This window comes from Mustela lutreola, chromosome 5 (assembly GCF_030435805.1).
Source record: "Mustela lutreola isolate mMusLut2 chromosome 5, mMusLut2.pri, whole genome shotgun sequence".
NCBI classification, from domain to species: domain Eukaryota; kingdom Metazoa; phylum Chordata; class Mammalia; order Carnivora; family Mustelidae; genus Mustela; species Mustela lutreola.
In genome coordinates, this window is record NC_081294.1 from 8,006,124 (window position 1) to 8,029,617 (window position 23,494).

The 23,494-nt window shown below is 51.2% G+C and overlaps 1 protein-coding gene across 1 annotated transcript; it reads right to left on the reverse strand.

Annotated features, from left to right (window-relative positions):
• Nucleotides 1-1,082: 1,082 nt before the first annotated feature.
• On the reverse strand, nucleotides 1,083-23,095 carry CMBL (carboxymethylenebutenolidase homolog). Its single transcript, XM_059173654.1, has 6 exons — nucleotides 22,914-23,095; nucleotides 10,949-11,182; nucleotides 8,925-9,032; nucleotides 4,596-4,738; nucleotides 2,459-2,550; nucleotides 1,083-1,961 (listed from the first exon to the last, which is right to left on the reverse strand). The coding sequence occupies exons 2-6, from the start codon at nucleotides 11,161-11,163 to the stop codon at nucleotides 1,782-1,784; spliced, it is 738 nt and encodes a 245-aa protein (XP_059029637.1). The 5' UTR covers nucleotides 11,164-11,182; nucleotides 22,914-23,095; the 3' UTR covers nucleotides 1,083-1,781.
• Nucleotides 23,096-23,494: the final 399 nt, after the last annotated feature.

Sequence of the window (23,494 nt, forward strand, 5' to 3'; positions counted from 1 at the left end):
AGTAACCCCCCCACACCAAGACCAGAGCCCCTGGCCCCCCTCCCCGCCCTCGCCGGTGTTCTGTGAGGGCGAGGCCTGCCGCCGGGCCTGTAAGGAGAGTGCCCAGAATGGCGGGCACCCACCTATGTCCGGACTTCCCCAGGGCCCGAAACCGCTCCAGGACCCAATTAGGAGTGTCGTGAGAGAGACTTCAGTGTTACTTTCTCAGCCACTGTTAGTCGAGCCACTGTGAGTCAAGGTATTTGCTGCCCAGGAAAACCGTATCTTCCAGCCTGGACCCAAACCAAACTTTCCCCACATCCCTGCTTCTCTCCCTAACGTGCAGGCCTCAGTCGGTTCACGAGGACTCTTCCAGATGCTCTGGAATCCCTCCTCCATTTCCCTGCCTGGGGGAGGCCCACGTCACTGCTTCCTTCTCTCCCTCTCCGGAGGGACCCATCTTGTCACTAACCCATCGGTCACGTGGGACTCTGCGAGCCGAGCCGTGGAAGAAACGAAGGGTGTGTATGGATCCTTGACACCGCGCGACCCTTCCCGCTCCTGTCTTCCAGAAAGGAAGTGCGTGGGCTTCCCTCCCGGAGGCCCAGGATCAACGGGAAATGGCTCCAGGTTGGCCACGGTGCACGGGGGTGAACAAGGTCCCACCCTGAGCCCAGGAGCCAAGTGGAAAGGCCCTCCCCAGGGTCCCACCAGATGGAGGGCAGATCCTGGAGGGCCCAAGCCTGGGTGGGAGTGGAACAAGGTGGCCTTTCTGGATCTGCAGACTCAGAGGGGCCGGTGGGGTGACCGCCGTCCAGCCTAGGGTTCGTGGAAAGTCAGCAGGCCGCGGCAAGAGGGAAGAGCCTTTCCTTGTGCAGACTGGCTCTGTCCACAAACGGCTCTTCCCGGCCACGTGTGGCCGCTGAGCGCCTGGCACGGGGGCCGGGGCTCCCAAGGAGCTAAGCTGGTTCGTGGGATTTAATCTAAAGTAATTCAAATCTAAACACTGGAACTTGACCCTGCACCCCTTCCAAGTGATGCAGCTCCACGCCCTTGGCCTGGAAAATGCCGTTTTAGAAAAACACTTCCTAGGAGACAGTCACTGTAATCCATCAGTCTTTATTAGCTTTTAGAAAAAGCCACACATTCAAAAAGTAAGTTTATTGGCTTGATGTAATTAGGTCAATGAAACCCTGTTTCAACTTCAGGATTTCTCACAGTGCAACGTATGAACGTGATAGACCGATCCGTATTAGGACAGATAAATGCCCCATGAAGCTGGGCTTTGAATTTGAGTTTATAGCTCACGTTCTTCACGGCTATACTGTGCCCATCATCTTAAAGGATGTACTTAATTAAAACACAAGAAGTCCACATCTGAGCTGTCAGCAGGTCCATAAACAGCCCTAAAGATTTTATTTATTTGACAGAGACAGACACGACGAAAGGGAACACGAGCAAGGGGGAGTGGGAGAGGGAGAAGCAGGCTTCCCGCTGAGCAGGGAGCCCATGCCGGGCTCGATCCCAGGGATCATGACCCGAGCTGAAGACTGAGCCCCCTCAGGCACCCCAGCACCCTAGGTTCTTACAGTTAGGATATTACCCGATCAGTCAAATCCATTGTTTAGGGGCTTTTTTAACATGTTAAAAGTTAAATTATATCATGCATTAACAGAGGAAATAATGAGTTTCAGGATTCCCTGGTTCATATAAAGTGAAAATTAAATCAAATGATCCAAATATCCCAAAGCACGTTTCTGGGTGCAAGGAAGCTGTTTTGAGTAAGTTACGCTTGGCCACAGCTAAACATACTTGTGCAGCCACTCAAGTAAATTTCTTCTTGCCTCGTCAATATAGGGCTTGTCTTCTGCTGAACAATCTTCTCTCTTTCGATGCACAAAGCCATGGGTTTGCCCAGAAAATGTTTTAATTTGATATTCCACTTTGCAGTGTTTTTTCAACTTCTGGGTCAGCAAAGAGACCTGATAGACACAGGATTTCATGATAGTATGATTTTAAATCTAGTCATCACTTCCATTCCCCAAATCCTCCCTGACTGCTCAGAAAAGAAACTTAACATCAGTGCCTTCAGTTCTGTAGCTATTATGAATTTTTTACTTTTATACCTAACACGGTCCTTATAACCTCTGGCAAAGGAGAGGATTCCAAGCAATATAAAAATGATACAGTATCAGTTCTTTGAAACTATATTAATATCTTTGGTATACCATTCAATATATAACAAAATATTCAATATATTTAAGTAGAAATTATTTTAAATTTGTATTAATATAATGTATTAGTTATGAATAACGATTTCTAAATGACTGCTTTTGAACCAGTTTTCTTCTGCTTTTTTCTTATCAACAAACTGGGTTGAATATACCCACCTTTTTTTTTTAAAGTAAACCCCCCACGATGTGAGGCTCATACTTATGACCCAAGGTCAAGAGTTGCAAGAGGAAAGATGCCAACTTACTTGCTCAAGGGGAATCACAGCATCATTTTCAGCGAAAATGAACAACGTGGGGTTCTTTAAACTGTGCACGTCTTCAGAGTCCTTGACGATGCCTGGAAGATGGGGACAGACACGTGGGGTAGGATTTCCGAACATGGGCCTCAGAAACCTCTGTGGGTCTGGTTTGATTTTTCAAAGTAAAATATGTGCTTTGAGGGTTCAGTTTACTTTCTTTTTAGTAATTCCACAGAAGTGGCCTGGCCTATGAAATCAGTCTCAAAGAGAAACTTACCTAGCTAGACCTTCCTGCTCTCTGGTTCATGAGAAGTCAGGCCAGAAATAGTGGAATTGGACCTTGCTGTCTGCTTGGCCTGCCCAGAGGCAGGAGCAGCCTGAAAAACGCCCCCTTGTGCGACGATGCCTTCCTTTACAAACAGGGGACAGACTTTCAAATCTGGACCATCTGGCCCCTCCTGTTCTAGAAGTCTCTCACAATCCACAGAAGCCCCACAGCGTCCGACCTCAGTTTGCCAAGTGGCTTCATACATAAGGTGGCGCGGCTGTTCCCCAGGCTATTGGTGCTCCGACCAGACCACGGTTGTGACGTCACGGGTATGACATCACAGGTGTGGAACCCGGTCCTTTCATCCTTTGTTTCAGAATTTTAGCGCACATTTGGTCCAAAGCCTGTTCTGCCCCGGGCATTCAGACCACAGCCGGGGCTCTGCCCACGATCTGTCTGTGATCCGAAGCCATTTTAAGGCAACTAGTGTTAAAGGAAATTATTCTGACATTGTGAAGGAAGTTTTATTCAAGAAGGACCACCAGAATGAGGTCTGGCTATAGGAGAGAGAGATCGCTCAACCCGAAAACCAGGACAACTGGGGATTTAGCGCCAAGGAGCAGGGCGCGGGGGCAGCGGGTGGGAAAGGACTAAGAGCAAGCATCAGAGTGAGACGGGTTCTGGCCGGAGGACGTGACAGAATTCCGGCTCCCGCGATCCCGGGGGTGGGGGGTGAGGAATGTGGTCGGACATCCAAAGTTGGGGGGTTCTCACTAGGCTGCCCCAATGGGCCAAGGACAGAGCCCAGTCGGGGCCCCCCCAGAAAGAGGACTCACAGAGGAGCCTGGCTCAGGTGTGGTCGGGACAGGGTCCCAGGCAGTAGGAAGAAGAAACAAGGGGCATCTCCTGCTTCCATGTCTGGTCGGCAGCACAGCCAAGCCAAGCAGCCCAGAGGGCTTCCCCTCCCCTGTAGCCCCTCTCGAGGAGGCAGCGAGCCACAGGAGGGCTGGCCACGCTCCACAGAGGTGCTGACCCCTCTGTTAAGGCCACCAGGCATCGCGGGACAGCCAAGGTTCGACGCTCCCAGGCGTCTCCTGAGTCCTGCCGAGGCCCTCAACTCGCGCAGCGCGCACCAGCGGCCACAAGGGGGAGCCGGCGAGGCGTCCACGCGGGAGAGCCTTCGTTTCGCACAAGGGGACGGTCATCCCCGCTGTGCCCACAGCCAAGTGACAACGTATTCTCTTCGGTGTAAGTCAGTATATTTAAAGGATTTTTTTTTTTAATGCTAAAAGTAAGCAAAATCACCACAGCGAACAGCCACTGATCCAGATAGGAACCCTCGGTCCGTAACTGTAGGACATACGATCATGAAAGAAAACCAGATTCCCTTCTGTCTTTCTTCTTTTCTTTCTTTTCACGTGTCTAAGGGCCGCTCCTCCCGCGGCGACCCAGTACGCCACGCCCCCGCGCACGCGCGCTCCCGCTTCGTTGCCATGGCAGCGGCGGTCCGTCCCGCCGCAGCGCTTCGGCGCCGCCGCACGGCCCTCCCCTCCCCTCCCCTCCCCGCCTCAGCCCGCGCCGCGCCCCCGGACCCTCCCGCTCGGGACGGCGGCTCACGGGGTCCCTCAGAAGGAACGCGGCCGGAGAGCCACCACGATCCCGGAGACACACGTTACCCCCGTCGCCCTCGGGCTCGGGGACGGTCCCGACCGCACAGCGCGGGGACCGGGGCTCCGGGTTCCGGGGACAACTCGGCCTCCGGCACCCCCCAGCCGGCCCTCCCCTCTCAGGGCTGCAGAGCCGAGCCCCTGCGGACGCGCCGCCCCTCCCCCAGGCCTCCCGCTTCCACCGCGTCGGCGCGCCAGGCGGATTTACCGTAGACGGACACGCCCGCCCGGAGCCCGGGGTACGTCATCATCACGTGGTGCGCGGCCACGCCCCCCCAGCAGAATCCCACGACGCCGACGCGCCGCGCGCCGCACTGGCGCTGCAGGTAGGTCAGCACGGCGTCCAGCTCCCTGGAACGGAAAGTTCGGGCGTCGGGGGCGCCGGGGCCGCTCGGTCGGCGGAGCGTCCGCCTCCGGCTCGGGTCGCGACCCTGGAGGCCGGGATCGAGCCCCGCACCGGCTGCCCCTCGGCGGGGAGCCCGCTCCTCCCTCTGCCCCTCCACCCCCCGGCTCGCCCTCCCGAAGAAAATCCTACAAAAAGCGAAGAAAGGCGGCTAGCGGCCCCTTGTAGGTGGGCTCTGGGGAGCCAGCCTCGGAGCCGCGGTCGCCGGGGCGGGGAACCACCGCACGAGGGGCGCGGACTCCGGCCCGGAGACGGGCGAGCCCCGGGCTGCGGCGGGAGCAGAGCTGCTGACGCGGTCGATGCCGCTGCTCTGCGGGCGCGCGGGCCGCGGAGGGCGCCGGCCGCGCGTGTTCCCGCCGCCGAAAAGAAGGTAACCCTGGGACAGGACGGCGGCGCTGCCAGAGGCTAGGGTGGCAGTCATTTTGCAACATATAAACGTGTCGAATCAACACTGCACGCCTTACACTTACACAGCATTATGGGTCAATTATATCTCAGTAAGGCGAGGGCAGGGGGCGGGCAAAAAGACAACCGAGAGGCATTTTGTGAGCACCCCGTCTCTCGCCCCCTCCGTCCCCCCGCGCAGGGGGCGAGCGCGGGACAGCAGGTGCTCGGCCCCTGGGCAGTCACGGGGCTTCCGCAGCAGCTCTGCCTCCGCGGTCTGCGATTCTTGCATTTGGAGCTCTGTCCTCCCCCGCGGCTGCCGCAGTGATGCACATCGCCCCACGGGTCTCCCCAGGTCTCTCCACCAAGCACAAGCCTCCTCCAACCACCGGACAGAGCGGCGGGCGGGCTCTGTGCAAACCACAAATCACACCAGCCCACAGCCCAGGTGAAAGCTGAGCCCTGACAGTAAAGGCCAGAGGCCAAAGCACAGCGTCCTAAGACCTGATCCCAAGATCCACGCACGGAGCAGCCCAGCCTGCTCGCCTCTGGCAGACACAAGCCCCCAGCCGGGCAGCTCCCCAAACTTCACTCCCGCAGCTAACACCCCGACTCAGGACCGCCGGTCTCCTCCTGTGCCCAAAGAGTAGAGCAGGACTTGGAAAGTTGCCAGCACGATGTAAGCCAGAAGAACACCAGGAGTGGCCCTGTCTTTGCAAATGGTTTATTTGCAAATTGCTTGTTGAGAACTCAGTGTATTTTCAGCTAGAAGCAAACTGAACGGAGGTTGAGGAACCTCCCAAACGGAGGTTTAGTGCCAACCAGAAAGTTCTGGTTTGATCGGATAAGGAAGAAATGCTACAGCTTTAAAAAGAGAGAGCAAGCCATTCTCTTGCACTTCCTCTCCCTTTTGATCATAGCATATCCTGGAGCACCTTTAAATAAATGGATTCTAGTGCTAAGTACAGGGCACTTACAGTCCTCATGTGAACGGTAATTAAGTAATTCCGCAAAATAACATGGAAAGAGCAATAGTTCTTGACATTTGGGGTTATAATTTTTCCTCGGATGCTTTGATCTCAAGAGTAACGGCCTTAATTGGAGATGAGGAGGAAGAGGTCACTTCTATAAAAACACTTGAGCTCGTGTGAATATGTCTTGGCTGGTGCTGCTCTGCACGTGTTCCCTACTTTTCTGGAAGCACCAGGGTTCAGCTTTGGATGAAGCTCTCCTCCCACCCACCAGTGCTTGGTTCATACACCTTGGGGGATTCTGCACTAGGTTCCAGTTGTGAAGTGTGTGGTGCAGGCTGACCAGCAGAAAGCATAGCCATTTCCTGGCCACAATGACTCATTCCAGGACAGACCTATGACTGAGTGATAGCCATTAGGGCAAAATGTGAATTTTGCTGGGTTGCTGGAAAAGGGACCGATGGAAGGCTGGAGCTGCTGCAGCCATCTTGTCACCCAGCGGCAAGAGCTGCCTGAGAATGGAGCCAGTAATACAGTCAACCTAGTAGAGAAATTTTGGAAGGCAAGCCCCAGAGATAGTTTCTGTACTAGGAACCAACCCCTGCTTCAAGCCAGAAACTACCTCTTTTCAGCTCTATAAACCAATAAACCCCATGACTGCTTAAGCAGTAAGCATTCAAGATGGGTTTTATGTTACTTAAGAACACACTTGACCAGATACAAGGACTTCAGTCTCCTTTCAAAGTGAGTGTTTCTCTCTCTTTCTCTCTCTCTCCCTGCCCCACCTTTTGTTTTGTTTTGCTTTGCTTTGTTTTTTGAGAGAGAGAGCACACAAGGGCAGGGAGAGGGGTAGGGCAGAGGAAGAGGGGGAGAGAGAGAATCTCAAGCAAGCACGGAGCCCAACATGGGGCTTGATCTCACAATCCTGAGATCATGACCTGAGCTGAAATCAAGAGTCACACGTTTAACCGACTGAGCCTCCCAGATGCCCCAGTGTTTCTCTGCCTCATTTTTAAATGCATTAAACATTTTAAATGTTTAAAATGCATGGCTCTCCTTTTCCCCAGTGGAACAGTGCCGCTGGGCTGCTCCAACATCTGCCAGAAACTATCACTCTGCTTTGTGCTCACAATTGGCAGGCAGACCCCTGCCCCAGTTTTTCCTCAGAAAGTCACAAAAGGTCCTAACTATTCTCCCCAACCCCGGCCCCCCATGGAAAGATGAATTCCACAGTCGCATCCCGGTCTCTGTGGTTCTCTTGTGTTTCTACTTCTAATTTTTCTCTCTACATCTGGCTTCATTTTGGTTTTCTTGGCGTTGCAGGTTAGGGGTGCAGGTCTCCTGGGAGGGACTAGGAAGAGGTTAAGTGTGCGGGAGGCTTCTCCCCAGGAATCTCGGGGCCAACGCTGAGGAAGAAGAGGGAAGGACACAGAGCCAGGCAGGGGGAGCAGCCGGCTGTGACAGTCTCCACCAGCTCCTCAGGGAGGCTTGGAGCCGAGGTGGCCGCTGAGGGTCCCCCTGACTTGAGGCGAAGGAGCCAGGCTACACAGCCCTGCAGGAAGACTCCTCAGGATGGGACAGAGGAAGACAAGGCAGCTGATGTCCCAGAGACAGTCCCCCGGACCACTGCTGCGCTGGTCTCCCGCCCGTAAGCTTGGCCATGCCGGGACCTCCCAGTGCAGCCCGCAGCACAGGCCCTGCGAGAAGGGGTTCCCAGTGAGTGTGGGGCATGAAAATGGGGCTGAGAAGCCAGGTAGGGGCACTCAGCAGGGCCCCAGGCCCTTTTGGGCTAGGGGCAGAGGTCTGCCTGGGGTCCACCAGCCCTGAGTGCAGTTCTTGAAGGGCATTCTGGTGGGGGAAGGAACAGAAAGTTCCAGGGACCGCATGCCCATGGGCAGGGCCCCACATTCTTAGCAGTTTCCCCAACCTCAGCTAGGGGAGCAGCTTATCAAACCCAAGGCTCATGTCCGGTGACAGGGAAGGAGGGTTCAGATGGCCAAGGTGATTTGGGCTGGTGTTGGGGGAACCTCCTTTGCCCTGGGCTCACACTGACTTGTTCAGGAGAAGCCTGGCATCAGAGAACCTTCCTGGCCCTTTACCCCTGCACACTTAGCCCAGACAGAAAGAGCTGTCTGGACGGCAGCTAAGCACACTGTTCCTGGCTTCTGGGCCACAGGAGCTAATTCAATAAAAAGCTGAAATCCTGGGGGGATCCCCTTCTTTTACTTCTCACTGCTCCCTGGACCCTGACAAGATGGCAGTCCTGGTCTAATGGGCCTGGTGTCAAGACCTGAAGTCTCTCAGAGGGGGACGTTGGGGGTCAGGTCTAGGCTGGGGGAGGGGCAGCCCTTTGGGTTTCCTGTCAGCTGAGCCCTAGTGGGCAAGCCCCTGACCCACTGCCTCGACTGGTTCTGCAGCCTGGACAGGAAGGAAGGAGTGTTGACCCTATGCACCTCAAAAGCACCCTTGTCAAGGGAAATCGGGCCACCACAAAGTGGTCCTTCCCCAACGTTCCCTTGGCATGAGCGCCACAAAGTCGCTCAGAGAGGGAAGCAGAGAGCCTGCTGGTGTCCCGCCTTCCAGGCCACACACAGGCTCCATGAAAGCCGGTTTCCTTAGGCATTAGCAGTGGCCCTGGAAGCCCCACAGGAGGGAGGGTGGGGGTGTCTGAATAGTGAAGCCGAACCCGCTTCTCCCTGCGACCTCCGCTCTCCCGGGGGTCCTGGGACGAGAGCAGGGGTGGGGGGTGGAGGGGGCACAGACATGGACGATAACTTACTTATCGATCTTCCTGGCGTCTCTTGTCTTCAACCACTCCGGGAAGGTGGACCAGTCCCCAGACGGGTGCCATGGCTCCTGACCTACGAAGAAGTCCGGGACGATGGTCCTGTCAAACAGGGACATTCATTGCTCTTCATTTCGGAGCGGCTGGGCTTTGCGGACATTCATGAAGAAGCCTGTTACATTGGTGATTCTGATTCACAGTGGGCACCACGAAGGCCAAGTGTGATTGCATCAGAGAGGCCAGCGGGCGCCAGGCCAGACCACCGGGGATTTCACAACCGTAGGTGCACGGCCCCTGCCAGCCTCCTCGGAGCCCAGCCCATCTGAAATGACAAGGCGATCCCGCGGGTACAGTCCCCATGGGATGGACGACCCAGGAAGGAGCCCGAGAGCCCCCTCCCCCCACCCCGGGAGGAGCCACCTGGCTCAGCTGGCCTCCTGCGTTAGTCCCAGGTCAGAGGGTACACCCGGGTCGCGCGTCCAGTCACGGTGACCAAGCAACTTTCCGCCCAGCCTCCGCCCAGGATGCCGACAGGGCACAACCTCCTGCTTAGAGGGAAAGGTCTCCTGCAGGTTCTAAAACAGGCGGCAGAGAGAAAACAAGCCAGTTCCCCTGAGTCCGTGTCCCTCCTCCATGCATGTCAACCACCCCCCCACCGCCCCAAGGCTGGGTCCACACCGCACCGGCCCGAGACTCGCTTCCCAGAATAAAGGCCGTGGCCACAGATGGAGGAACCCGGCTCTTCCTGCCAGGGTGGAAGGAATCCTGGAATCTGGGTCAGAAGAACCCAACCAAGTTCAAGCCCCAGTACCGCGCCCGCCCACGCCGTGACCTTAATAAGTCACTTTTAGCCTCATTTTCTCAATCTGATGAACAGACAGCCCTGACCAACCTCGGCGGGTTATTCTGATGGCAAAGGGAGTTGGATAAGTGGGAGAGCTCTGTAAGTCACGGGAGCCTTTGCTCATCATGTGTGTTCCGTCTCCAGCTAAGAACCCACCGTAGGACAATGGAAGCCACCACGCGGGGGCCCAGCCTGCAGGTCACTGGGAGGATAAAAGACCTATCCCTGCAACGCCCAGCCCAGCCTCGGGACAACCAGGGTTGGCTACGGTGCTTCTCACTGGGTTTGCCCCTAGTAAGTCACGTGGCCGCCTGTTCCAGACATCTGGGGGCATGAAAAAGCGAAAACTCAAGCACAGACCCTCTTTGCCATCCGCACTAACGCTGAGTCACACAACAGTGGGCGTGTGACCTTCAAATCGATTTCTCTGGTAGGAAAACAAGGTCGGTGCACACTGGATTTGCAGCTTTCTGAGAAAGGAAATCGCGGTGCGCCCCCTCGGGGCTGGTGGGCGGTGGGCTGGCTGAGGCTGGAGGGAAGGACCGGCCCCTCTCCTCCGTGTTTACGGACACTGTGCCAGGACCCGGCGTGATGGGAAGCATACAGGTGTGTTCTCAATACTCAATCCGGCAAAGGCCTAACCTTCAGGAGAGGAGTGAGGTCTCACAGCACCTTCTGGAACCCCTAGGAACTCAGACAGGACCCTGATCGCTTGTGTTTAGCATGTGTTTAGGCTAACCGTGGGTGCCCTGCTTGTAAAATCTGACCCGACTGAGACGTGTCCAAGGCCAAGGAGCAGATCCATTACAGAGCCAGCAAGGGAGGCCGGCCCCAGGTGCCCTGCACCTGCCCAGGCAGGCCCCGAAACCAGCAGTAACTCCCTCGGAGTCCAAGGGGTCTACAGGCCCAGGCAGGGCAAGGAGGAGCCAAAGCCCCGTGGGGGTGGGGGTGGGGGACCACCAGGGGTCTGGGTGCAATGGCAGCCTCTGGACGCCAGGTGGTGGTCAGCTCACATTTTGGGGGGTGGGGGGAGCACCATGAGATGAGGAAGTAGTAACCTAACTTAGAATGCAGGTGGGGCTCTTTGGCTTTCGTTTTGTTTTCCCTGAAGGGACCATAACAGAGCACAGAAATCTCCAGGAATTTAAGGAAAAGAACAGAACTTCCTACGTACGTGTATCCATTTCCTGCGATCAGGTCAGCCATGTATCTGGTGTTGGGCAACTGCCAGCCAAATATATCTTGAATGACGATCACGGCCTTGTCCGTGTGGAAGGGGGGCTTGGTCACGTAAGCCTTGATGTGCTCGACTTGAACTTCCTGTCCCATCCCTCCATACTCTAGCCTGTGCCCAATGTCACACGGGCAAGGGTGAGCCTCATTAGCCATTGCGGAGATTGAAGGTGGGCTACAGAGAGAGAGAGAAACATGCATCATGTTCTGAATGGTGCAAATCCAAAGATGATAAACAGTAAGTTAATTTAAAATCAAGAGTTTTAGAAAAGAATTCATTTTAACTATTTGCATCATGTATTTAATGGAGGAAATCGCTGGTAACTTGTGATTCTGAGAGGGGCTAACAGAAATCCATTCCTATTACAAACACTAGAAATACCAAAAGGAATGTAACCAACAGATAAAAATTTAAATGGTGGAGCCCAAAAAGGGAACAATCCCCAGCCAGATTGGACAGGAGACTTGAAGCCAGGGTCATGGTGGCAACGAGCAGATACTGAGTGAGCCCGGGCAATCCTGGGGAGAAGGCTAGACCCAGGAACAAGCACTAATACCCCCTGAGATTGGGGATTTGTGACTGAGACCCTACGCAGTGTCAGAGCCCCCAAGGTTTATATTTATTGAGGAAAATAAAAACAAACCAAATAAATAAACAAATAAAACTCCACCAACAAGGACTAGGATGAAGGTTAGAAAGCCCAGGGAGGGAAAAAAGAAACCAATCTCCGGAAATTTCCCCTCTCCCTTCAAAGTAGGAATCCGTAGGTGGTGAAATGAACTAAACAAGTGACCCGGGACAGCGAGATCCCTGGGCACCCGGCAGAAGCACCCGGCAGAAGCAAATGCAAACCTCCTTAGCGCCAGACTTCCATAGTCCAAGACAAAAGGCGCTACCCTGAAGACGGTCAGCAAAGGGGAGAGCCTCAGGGTGGCTGGGCTCTGGACACCATGTGCCGGGAGAGCCGACTGGTTTTGTCGGTAGATGGCATGGCGGAGGAGGAGGATCACGCCAAGAGGAGTCGGGGACGATGAGAGTTTTTTGCCGGAGCAACTGGAAAAAGGTAGCGTGTCTTTCAACAAGAAGGGGGAGAGCAGGTTTGAGGAGATCGGGTCTTAAAAGTGGGGTGGTAAGTCGGAACCCTCTGTTGGACAAGCTGAGTGGCAGCTCCTAACAAGAAGATCAGGGCAGGGGCCCAAGCAGAAACGACAAGCTTGAAAGAGTCAGCAGTCCCCAGCCCAGCCTCTTTTTTTTTTTTTTTCCAGATTCCATACACATGAATTTGCCTCGTTGCAAAATTTACTGCAACTCCAAAATCAGTATTTGTCATGCTTTCGCCATCATCCACAGACTTCCGTAGAGCAGTGGCAGATCTGAGTCACTGACACGCACGGTCCCTGCCAAGGTCGAACGAGACAACGCTCTCCCTCCTCACTCAGCCCCCACCGCACACAAGGATCCACTCGCTTTCTGCTGGGTCCCACAGCTCCCGCATTTTGCACTTTCAATGGCGACTTCATTGTTTCTGAACAGACTCCAGGCGTAGTGCTGAAGAGCCCTCTCGTGATCCTAAGGGCTCCATATGCCCCCGAAGATGATACGGACGGTAGACAAACCTAGCTCAAACAGCCGCTGATGGCAGGTTCAATGTCAATGAATCAACTCTATTATTAAGTAAGGCATCTCTCCTCAGAAACACACATAAAATAGGGTGACCCATTGACCAATGCACAGAAATGGGACCCGAGGCTCAGAGCGGTGGTTCAGGATTTGCTAGTCTGCTATCCACCTGACTTGATCGACTCTGACTACGTTTGGCCCTCAACGCGGGTTTTAACTTCACGGGTCCACGTACATGTGGCTTTTTTTTCCATAAATACACTCTAAGACCATAAATGTATGTTCTCTTTTTTATAACTTTCTCAACATTTTCTTTTCTCTAGCTTACTTCATGGCAGGAATACAGTATTTAACATATATTAACATGCAAACTATGTGTCAATCATCTGTCTATGGTACCGGCAAGGCTTCCGGTCAACAGTAGGCTATTAGGATTACGTTTTGAGGAGTCAAAAGTTCTAGGCAGATCCCTGACTGCCCAGCGGTCAGCACTCCCAGCCCTGGTGTTGTCCAACTGGAGTGTAAACCATGAGGATCAGCTGCACATTATGTTTCAAACCTTGAGAATGAATGACATCGGGAAGGGAACCTGTTAGAGAACACCGTTTTCTTGACCCTTGGCATAAAGCAGCATTCCTTACACTAGACCCAAAAAACACAAACCAGAAAGAAAAGGGTTAATAAAGTTCACGAAGTGTGTATTGGGCTGCTCGAGCTTCTATAACAAAATAGCACAGGCAGGGCAGTTGACATGACAGAAAGGTATTTCTCCCCACTCCAGAGGCTGGACGTCCCAGATCGGGATGCCCGCAAGCTCGATGCTGAGAAGGACTCTCCTCTCCACTCGTGACAGCCACCTTCTTGCTGTGTCCTCACAGGCACCCACAGAGAGAACACACTTTCTGGCCTCTTCTTACAAGAGCACTAATCCCATCCTGGGGCCCCATGCTCGCGACCTCCTCTAAACAGAATCACCAAAGGCCCCACCTCCAAATACCAACAGGTTGGGGGTTACAGCTCCCACCTATGAACTTAGTGGGGGACACAAGTTCGTGCACAGCAGTGGCCAACTGTAGAATCCACTCGTAAGACAACTGGGGGAACCGAATTGACTGAATATTTGATGGCACTGAGCATTACTGTTATTGTGGGGGGGGACAATACTATCACAGAGATGCTTTGTGTGTGTGCACGCGCGTGTGTATACAATCTTTAACCTTTTACAGCTACATGCTAATGTATATACAGACAAAAAAACTACATGTCTGGAATATGCTTCAAAATAGTCCAGGGGTGGTAAAGGTGGGGAAGAGTTGTTATTATTTGAGATATCATTCTCAAAGCAGAAGATTTAATATCTAGGTAAGATATAGGAAGAATTCTTGGGGCACCTGGGTGGCTCAGTTGGTTAAGCATCTGCCTTCAGCTCAGGTCATGATCCCAGGATCCTAGGATCGAGCCCCATGTCAGGCTCCCTGCTCAGCAGGGAGTCGGCTTCTTCCTCTCTCTCTGCCTCCCAATCCCCTTGCCTGTGTGTGTGTGCGCTCTCTCTCTCTCTCTCGCTCGCTCGCTCTCAAATAAATAAAATCTTTATAAAATTTTTTTTAAAAGGGGGCGCCTGGGTGGCTCAGTGGGTTAAGCCGCTGCCTTCAGCTCAGGTCATGATCTCAGGGTCCTGGGATCGAGTCCCGCATCAGGCTCTCTGCTTGGCAGGGAGCCTGCTTCCCTCTCTCTCTCTGCCTGCCTGTCTCCATCTACTTGTGATCTCTCAGTCAAATAAATAAAATCTTTAAAAATAAATAAAATAAAATAAAATAAAAATTTTTTTTTTAAAGGAAGAATTCTTTGGGCACCTCGGTGGCTTAGTTGTTAAGCATCTGCCTTCAGCTCAGGTCATGATCCCAGGGTCCTGGGATAGAGCCTTACCTACATCGGGCTCCCTGTTTGGCAGGAAGCCTGCTTCTCCCTCTCCCACTCCCTCTGCTTCTGTTCCCTCTCATGGTCTCTCTCTGTGTCAAAGAAATATACAAAATCTTTTAAAAAATAAGAGTAGGGGCGCCTGGGTGGCTCAGTGGGTTAAAGCCTCTGGCTTCGGCTCAGGTCATGATCTCAGGTCCTGGGATCGAGCCCCGCATCAGGTTCTCTGCTCAGCAGGGAGCCTGCTTCCTCCTCTCTCTCTGCCAGCCTCTCTGCCCGCTTATGATCTCTCTCTCTGTGTCAAATAAATAAAATCTTTAAAAAAAAAATAAATAAGGGACACCTGGGTGGCTCAGTTGGTTGGACGACTGCTTTCGGCTCAGGTCATGATCCCGGAGTCTCGGGATCAAGTCCCGCATCGGGCTCTCAGCTCCACGGGGAGTCTGCTTCTCCCTCTGACCTTCTCCTCACTCATGCTCTCTCTCATTGTCTCTCTCTCAAATAAATAAATAAATACTCTTTTTAAATAAATAAATAAATAAAAAATAAGAGTAAATAAAAAGGAAGAATTCTTACAAATCAACAAGAAAAAGACAACCCAAGAGAAAAATGCTCCAAAGATAGGAACAGGCAACACACAAACGGGTACACGTGAATGGCACATAGACATATGAAAAGATATCCAACCTCACTGGTATCTAAGAAATCGTACTATTTTGTACATGACACAGATACTATTTTGCACCTTGCAGATTGGGAAATGTCTGTTAGCACCAAGAGCCGTTACGCACGCAGGGAAAAGGGAGGGAACACGAACAGATACAGACTCTGGAAAGTACTCTGACAAGGTCTAGCAAAGTCAAAGATGCAGACACCCTGCAACCCAGAAATCCCACAACTGTGTGTGGGATTTCTATTCCCTAGAAAAATTTAAACCTCTGTGTGCATGCAAGCACACACACACACACACACACACACACACACACACACTCATGCCCATATGTGGTGACTATGGAAAAAGATGCTTTTGGTGGCACAGATGTGATGACGGTAACAGGAAGCAATCTGACTTTCAGGAGAACAGGATAAACTGATGTATCCGTTGTTGTGGGTTGACTTATGTCCCCAGAAAGACATGTTCAAGTCCTAACTCCCAGAATCTATAAATGTGCCCTTACTTGGAAACAGGGTCTTTGCAGAAGTAATCAAGTCAAGGTGCGGTATCTGGGTGGCTCAATCAGCTAAGGGTCTGACTCTCTTGATTTCGGCTCAGGTCCTGGGATCAAGCCCATCAGGTTCCACGCTCAGCAGGGAGTCTGCTTGAAACTCCCTCTCTCTCCCTCTGCCCTTCCCCCCTCAAATAAATAAATCTTAAATTAAAAAAAAAAAGTTAACATGAGGTCACCCTGGATGAGAGTGGCCACTACCTCAGCAGCTAGTATGCTTGTATGAAGAGGGAAATTCAGATACAGAGACACAGGGGAGGAAGGCCCCATGAAGACAAAGGCAGAGACTAGAGGGAGGCTCCTACAAGCCAAGGAACACGGGGCAGTGCTAGCAACCATCAGAAACGAGAGGAGAAGCAAGGAAGGATTCCTCTCTGCAGGTTTCAGAGAAAGCAGGGCCCTGCTGACACCCTTGTTTCAGACTTCTGGCCCCCAGAACTGTAAGAATACACTTCTGTTGTCTTACGACCCCCGGCTGTTTCCTATTTGTTACGGCAGCCACAGGAAACAAATACACTCAGAAACAAAGTACACGTACACTTCCAATATGATACATCTTAGCAACATAATGCTAGATAAGACAATGGCCCTTTTGATGCTAAATAAATACTAAAAAGAAAAATATTTCTTTTACTAATAAATATACTGTCATAAAAGTATAACGCATGGGAATAAACACACCACCATTAGACAGTGGTTTCTGGTGAGGGAGAGAGGGTGGAGACCACTGGCTTTAGCTGCATTTGTTACATTTTATTGCCTCAAAGTTCCAATTAAAGACAAAATGTTCACATTTTTTAAGCTTGGGTCATGTGACTATGGGTGCCTGTTAGACTCTTTCCTGCACCTCCCAGGATACTTTAGAAAGGAAATAACTAAATTTTAAAAGAAACACAAATTCAGAGCTAATAGTTTAGGCAAAGAAAATCTGAAACTATTCCTCATGGTTTTGTTTTCACAAGCTCAGTCATAAAACTATTATTAGTAAGAGAGGTCACAACAATCCAGGACCAACAGACGCAAATCTTATGTCTAATGCACTCTTTGTGGACAGCTGGTTCCTTTGGCTGATTTCTTTCTTTCTTTCTTTTTTTTTAACTTAAATTCTGTTTAGTTGACATACGGTTTAGCATCAGTTCCAGGAGTGGAGATGAGTGGTTCATCATTTATACACAACACCCAGGGCTCATCACAACAAGCCCTCCATAACGCCCATCCCCCGCCCAGCCCGTCCCTCCCATCTTCCTCTAGCAACCCTCAGTTTGTTCTCCACAGTTAAGACACTCTCGTGATTTGACTCCCTCTCTCTCAGCCCCCTCCCAAATAGTCATGTCTTGTTTCTTAAACTCCACATGAGTGAAATCATACAGTATTTGTCTTTCTCTGATTGACGTATTTCACTTAGCATAATACACTCTAGCTCCTTCCACATCATTGCAAATGGCAAGATTTCATTCTTTTTGATGGCTGAGTAGTAGTCCATTGTGTGTGTGTGTGTGTGTGCGCGCGCACACGCGCGCGTATGCGCATGAGTGTATGTGTGTGTGCACATACATATATACCACTTCTTTATCCATTCATCGGTCGATGGACACTTGGAACTATTTCCATAGCTTGGCAACTGTTAATAATGCTTCCATAAACAGCAGGGGGTACGTACTCCTTTGAATGTGTATTTTAGAATACTTTGGCTAAATCCCTAGTAGTGCAATTGCTGGGTCGTAAGGTAGCTCTATTTTTAACTTTTTGAGAAACTGCCATACTGTTTTCCAGAGTGGCTGCCCCAGTTTGCACTCCCACCAACAGTGTGGGAGGGTTTCCCTTTCTCTGCATCCTCGCCAACACCTGTTGTCCCATGTTGTTAATTTTAGCCGTTCTGACAGGTGTGAGGTGGTATCTCATGGTGGTTTTGATTTGTATTTCCCTGATGATGAGAGACGTTGAGCATCTTTTCATGTGTCTGTTAGCCATCTGGATGTCCTCTTTGGGAAAATGTCTATTTATGTCTTCTGCCCATTTCTTAAGTGGATTATTTGTTTTCCGTGTGTTGAGTTTAATAAGTTCTTTATAGATTTTGGATACTAATCATTTATCAGATATGTCATTTGCAAATATCTTCTCCCATTCTATAGGCTGCCTTTTAGTTTTGTTGAGTTTCCTTTGCTGTGCAGAAGCTTTTTATCTTGATGAAGTCCCCATAGTTCATTTTTGCTTTTGTGTCCCTTGCCCCTGTTGACATGTCTAAGAGGAAACTGCTACAGCCAAGGTCAAAGAAGTTGCTGCCTCTGTTCTCCTCTAGGATTTTGATAGTTTCCTGTCTCACATTTAGGTCTTTCACCCATTTTGAATTTATTTTGTGTGTGGTGTAAGAAAATGGTCCAGTTTCATTCTTCTGCATGTGACTGTCCAATTTTCCCAACACCATTTGTTGAAGAGACTGTCTTTTTTCCATTGGACATTCTTTGTCCTGCTTTGTTGAAGATTAGTTGACCATAGAGTTGAGGCTCCATTGCTGGGCTCTCTGTTCTGTTCCACTAATCTATGTGTCTGTTTTTGTGCCAGTACCATACTGTCTTGATGATTACATATTTGTAATGGAGCTTGAAGCCCAGAATCATGATGCACCCAGTTCTGCTTTTCTTTCTCAGGATTGCTTTGGCTCTCTGGGGTCTTTTTTGGTTCCATACAAATTTTGGGATTGCTTATCCTAGCTCTATAAAAAATGCTGGTGGTATTTTGTTAAGGATTGTATTAAAAGTGTAAATTGCTTTGGGTAATATAGACATTTTAAAGAACATCTGCTCTTCTAATCAAAGAGCATGGAGTGTTTTTCCATTTCTTTAAGTCATCTTCCATTTGTTTTCTAAGTTTTTTTTTTTTTTTAAGATCTGATTTATTTGACAGAGATCACAGTAGGCAGAGAGAGTGGGGAAACAGGCTCCCTGCCGAGCAGAGAGCCCCGCCCAATGCGGGGCTCCATCCCAGAACCCTGAGATCATGACCTGAGCCAAAGGCAGAGGCTTAACCCACTGAGCCACCCAGGTGCCCCAACTTCCTAAGTATTTTATGATTTTTAGAGTATAGATCTTTCACCTCTTTGGTTAAGTTTATTCCTAAGTATCTTATGGGTTTGGTGCAGTTGTGAATGTGATCGATTCCTTGATTTCAGTTTCTGTGGCTTCATTATTGGTGTCCAGGAATGCAACAGATTTCTGTTTATCGATTTTATATCCTGCAATTTGCTGAATTCATGTATCAGTTCTAGCAATGTTTTGGTGGAGTCTTTGGGTTTTCTACAGAGTATTATGTCATCTACAAATCCTGAAAGTTTGACTTCTTCCTTGACAATTTGCATGTCCTTAGGCTGATTTCTTACCTGACTTGTCCTATGGGGCTGCAGAGACCCAAAAAAATCGTGGCCATTTCAAAGTGCCCTTGAGCCTAAATCTTTTTTCTTTATCTCTAACTGATACCCACTTTCTAGAACGGAAGTTTATGGCCAGGAGAGCCACCATCTGGACTGATCTGCACAAAGGGGCAGTACCCAGGACAGGCTGGGTATGGAAAGCTTAACTCCAGCCAGACCCATCAATGGCACAACACGGGTCTGTGTTCTAGGTCAAGCAGATTTTCCAAGGACCTCTCTCCACTGTGGCTCCCAGGGAAAGAGCCTCAGGGCAGTTCTACTGACTGGAGGACACAATGTCTGGACATCCCTTTCAGAATTTTGGCTCTGCCCCGCCCCTCCCCAAATGACACATTTGTTAAAGGAGACTTTTCAGAAAAAAATAAAAAGATGATTCTCCTAAGTTTTTTTTTTTTTTTAATGAACACATTAAGGATTTTATTGTACTCATATAATAGGAGGGAATGAGGCAGCTATGACAGCTCGTTGGAAGGGAGAAGGAAAGAGCACAAACGTATGCAGAATAAAGGCATCACGAAAGGAGAGAAGTCTGAGATCTCGAAAGGAGAGAAAACAGGTTTTACCACAGGTGGGAGGAAGCCAACTGATCCTCCACCAGAGGTGACAGAAGTTACTAACTCACTGGTTACCAGCAACTTACAAAGAATCATGGTGGCACCAAGGGGCCAGAATCAGACAACCCAGAAGGGTGTGCCACCGGTGACAGAGGCTGTCCCCAAAAAACACAAAGTTTTTTCTGTGTGACATTCATCATGAGGTCGCTCACGGTGAGCAAAAGTTTTCCTCCTATTGGGGAAAATCCACAGGGATGGGACAGTGGGTCTCACACAGACAGTGGGAGCCTCATAAAATGTGTCAAGGAGGGCTTTTCTGGAGAACCTGGCTGGCTTGGTCCGTAGAGCATGCAAGTCTTGATCTCGGGGCTATGAGTTTGAGCCCCATGTCAGGTGCAGAAATTACTTTAAAATCTTAAAAAATAATAATAATAATTAAACAGAAGAAGAAGGGCTCTTCTGTTTCATAGAAGGTGGGCTTGGCAGCACTCACTGGCCACCTCGAGATCGGATCTGTGGTCTCCAATAGTGAAGCCTCTGGAAGTCAGAACGCTCCTCCTGGCACCAAGGATAACCAAGACGCGCCCCTGCAGAAGAGACCCTGACTGGCACCTTCTTTACGAGGCCACACTGGCTAGCAGCGCTAACATCTCACCATCCACCCGTGACCTTCATGCAAGATGCAACAAGACTGTGAATGACCTCAAGGCCCCCTCTCCCAAAGTGACTTACGGTCCCTTCACCAAGCTCCTCTGAACTCTCCTCTCAAATAGACCCTGATTTGGGGGTTTCCGATAATGTCTCTGCCACGTTCCATTCCAGTAAGAATCTAAGTCAGCTTCACAGAATTCCTGACTCTTCAAATCTAATCTGGTTCCTCATCCTCCGCAGCCCACACCCACACCCCACCCCTAGGGTGAGGTCTGATCCCGCTGGCTTGTCTTTTGCAAGAACCCATTCAATCGGTTTTCCAGAACTCCCATCCCCTAGGATGCTTCCTTCCTCTTAGCGATTTTCCATCCACTGACCCCCGCTCCACTCTTTGGCTCTAAATTCCCACTTTTCTTTGTTATTTCCGGAGTTGAGCCCCATCTCTCTCCCCCACTGTAAAACCCCACTTTACTGGTCCCTAGCTCTATCCCAATGGTCCTGAGTAAGGTCTGCTTTCCATTCTTTACCAAATGCCATGAATGAATGATTTGTCCTCCCACACCCTACAGCCCTACTTCACATACCAAGGGTTTCTACGATATCACAAGTCAAGACCCACGGGGATCACTGGTGCCTGTTTGATCTGCCAATTCCCAGGGGCTGACATGTCCTGTCCTCTCTCCTAACTGGAACCTTTCTGAGGCATTCCTTTGCCCCCATATATCTCCATGCTTCCTGACTCCTCTCTTGAACCAGTTATAACATCTGCCTGGTTCCCTTTTTCATGAATGAAATAGAATCTTTTAAAATGTGCTCATTAAAATTTTTTTTTTTTTTTTAAGTAATCTCTACACCCAACATGGAGCTCGAACACACAACCCCGAGATCAAGAGTCTCACGCTCTACCAAGGGAGGCAGCCGGGTGTCCCAACACGGGCTCATTTTTATATCTGTATGAGAGTCACGATTTTACCTCTCGCTGAAAATTATCTTTTAACCGCGATGGAATAACATTCCCTTTTTCTCACTGGAAGTCAAAAAGCAAGAAACGGGTGGTAAAGCATGGTCCAGCAAGTCTGGCTTTCCTGCTCTCATACCCTCAAGGATTTCAATAATTCGTAAGTCAGACTTCTCTATGCAATGACGTTCTCCAACAGAAACAGAGAAAACAGATTTCCACGAGCAAAGGGAACAGGCGCCAATGGGACTCTAACCAGCAACGGTATCAAGGAATAAATCGCTAGAAGCTTCAGAGATTTGGAAACCATCAGCAAGCCAAACACAGGCTAAAAGGTACCAGGAAGGCAGTGGCGGAGGGAAGGCTCGGGGTTTTCCCGTACTGGGTAAACAAAGCAGAAACTTGCCTGGCCACTGATTCCCGATCTTGAAGCTGGGAAGGCTCAGCCGCCGCCCTACTTATGCGTCTACCCCCACGATGATCCTACAACTCCAGATATTTATTTGTCAGCAATCCTGCCTGTATTTTCCAGAGGGTCCAGGTCTAGGCAGCAAGCATTAGAAAGGCAGACGGATCAGCCCGCTGGCCTGCAAGCATGCCAGTCACGTGGCCGCCTCTGGCCTTCTCTCAAGTTCTCCTGAGGCCTGGAGAGCCCTGCCCCCAGACACCTGCGGGGCTCACTTCTGACCACCTTCTTTTCCGTGGGCTTTGGAAACAACAGGTTGTGTTTGCCCCAGGCACAGCCAGCCCAGTCAAGGGACAGGCAGCCCTAGGGTCAGCCCTAGGGTCAGAATGCTTGCTTAAATGACTATCCTAAGGAATATAAATATTTTGCAGATTCCAAACTCCTGAGACGGAAAAGACCTCCAGGGCACAGACAAAGTGGTCACCTGCTAGTATGACCTCACGGGCCTCCAGTCAGCAGTGTCCACCTTCTCAGGAGATCCCTCCCCGAATTCTGCCCCTAAAAGCCCTCATTTGCAAGCCATCCAGGATTCTGGACTTCCGGGCATTGGCTGCCTGCTCTCCCCGGTAGCGCCACTCCAATAAACCCGCTGGCTCTCTCCTCGGCAAAAGCTCGGTGTCCATTTTCACCGGCTTGCTGCCTATCTGGGGGGCAAACTCTCCCTTGGTTCGGCTACATTTTGATGCAGATGTGCTCATTCTCCCCGCAGGCTTATGCTGGGAAGAACCAGACAACCCAAGGTCCAACTGTAGGTCAGTAATTCCAGAGCATTCCGTGGCATGAAAGAAAGGCACCAGATAAATGGGAAAACTTAACACGAGTTTCCGTACTACAGTATGACTTCAACTACGCTTTTCAACCTTGTGGCTAAACCACGCGGGACAACACACCAAGGCGGGCTGGCCAGGGCTGCTTTTCCGCGGTGACAAGGTACTATGCCGCTTTGGTACAAAGTCAGGTTTTGAACAAGGGCTTCGATCGGCTCGTGACCTGCGCGCACGGCGGACTCGCTCTACCTCCGGCAAACGCGCGCGCGAGAGAGCAGAGCGGGCTGCGCGCGTTCCTGGGCCCGCGCAGTGCACGTACCTGTCCGCCGCCCGGAGCCTGCGTTCTCCCCGCGCCGAGACGGCCCGCCGAGCCCGGGGACTGTCGGGGCGGGCGGGGCGGAGGCGCCTCCCGCCGGGACGGAAGTGGACGCGCTGACGGAGGGCGGCGGATCCCTGCGGGCCAGTGGCTGCCCCGGATTCCCAGCCTCCCGCCAAGGCCCGGCGGGAGGGAGGGAGGGGGAGGGGCGGGGGGAGGCCTGGAGGGCACGGGGCGGGTGGGGGAGGGGAGAAGGGCGGGGCGGGGAGCGGCGAAGGCAGGGAGGCGGGAGGCGGGAGGGAGCCCCGAAGCAGGAAGACGCCCCGCCCGTGAAATTTGCATGAGCGCCGGCCTCGTAGGACCTGTTGTGAGTCTGGATTAGGCCATTTTTTTAAAAATAAATTGTTACATAGTTCCATATTCATCGTTGTCCTCCACTTCATGCTTTGGTCCCCGAAAATCGTCATAACCAATTGCTTTGGATGCAAATGTTAAGAAAAGAGGAAGAAACGCGCATTAGGAAAATCAGTGACAGTGGCGAAAGGAGCAGCTTTCTGAAGCCACAAGAAGTTAATCCCAGGTCT

What these genes read in the sequence shown, in the direction of transcription:
- CMBL (XM_059173654.1), bottom strand. Translation starts at nt 11,163, where the DNA reads ATGGCTAATGAGGCTCACCCTTGCCCGTGTGACATTGGGCACAGGCTA. An exon ending in ATCGCAGGAAATGGATACAC is followed by an intron (nt 9,033 to 10,948) that starts GTACGTAGGAAG and finishes CCTGTTTGACAG; the next exon opens with GACCATCGTCCCGGACTTCT. An exon ending in CTGTGATTCCCCTTGAGCAA is followed by an intron (nt 1,962 to 2,458) that starts GTAAGTTGGCAT and finishes TGTGTCTATCAG; the next exon opens with GTCTCTTTGCTGACCCAGAA.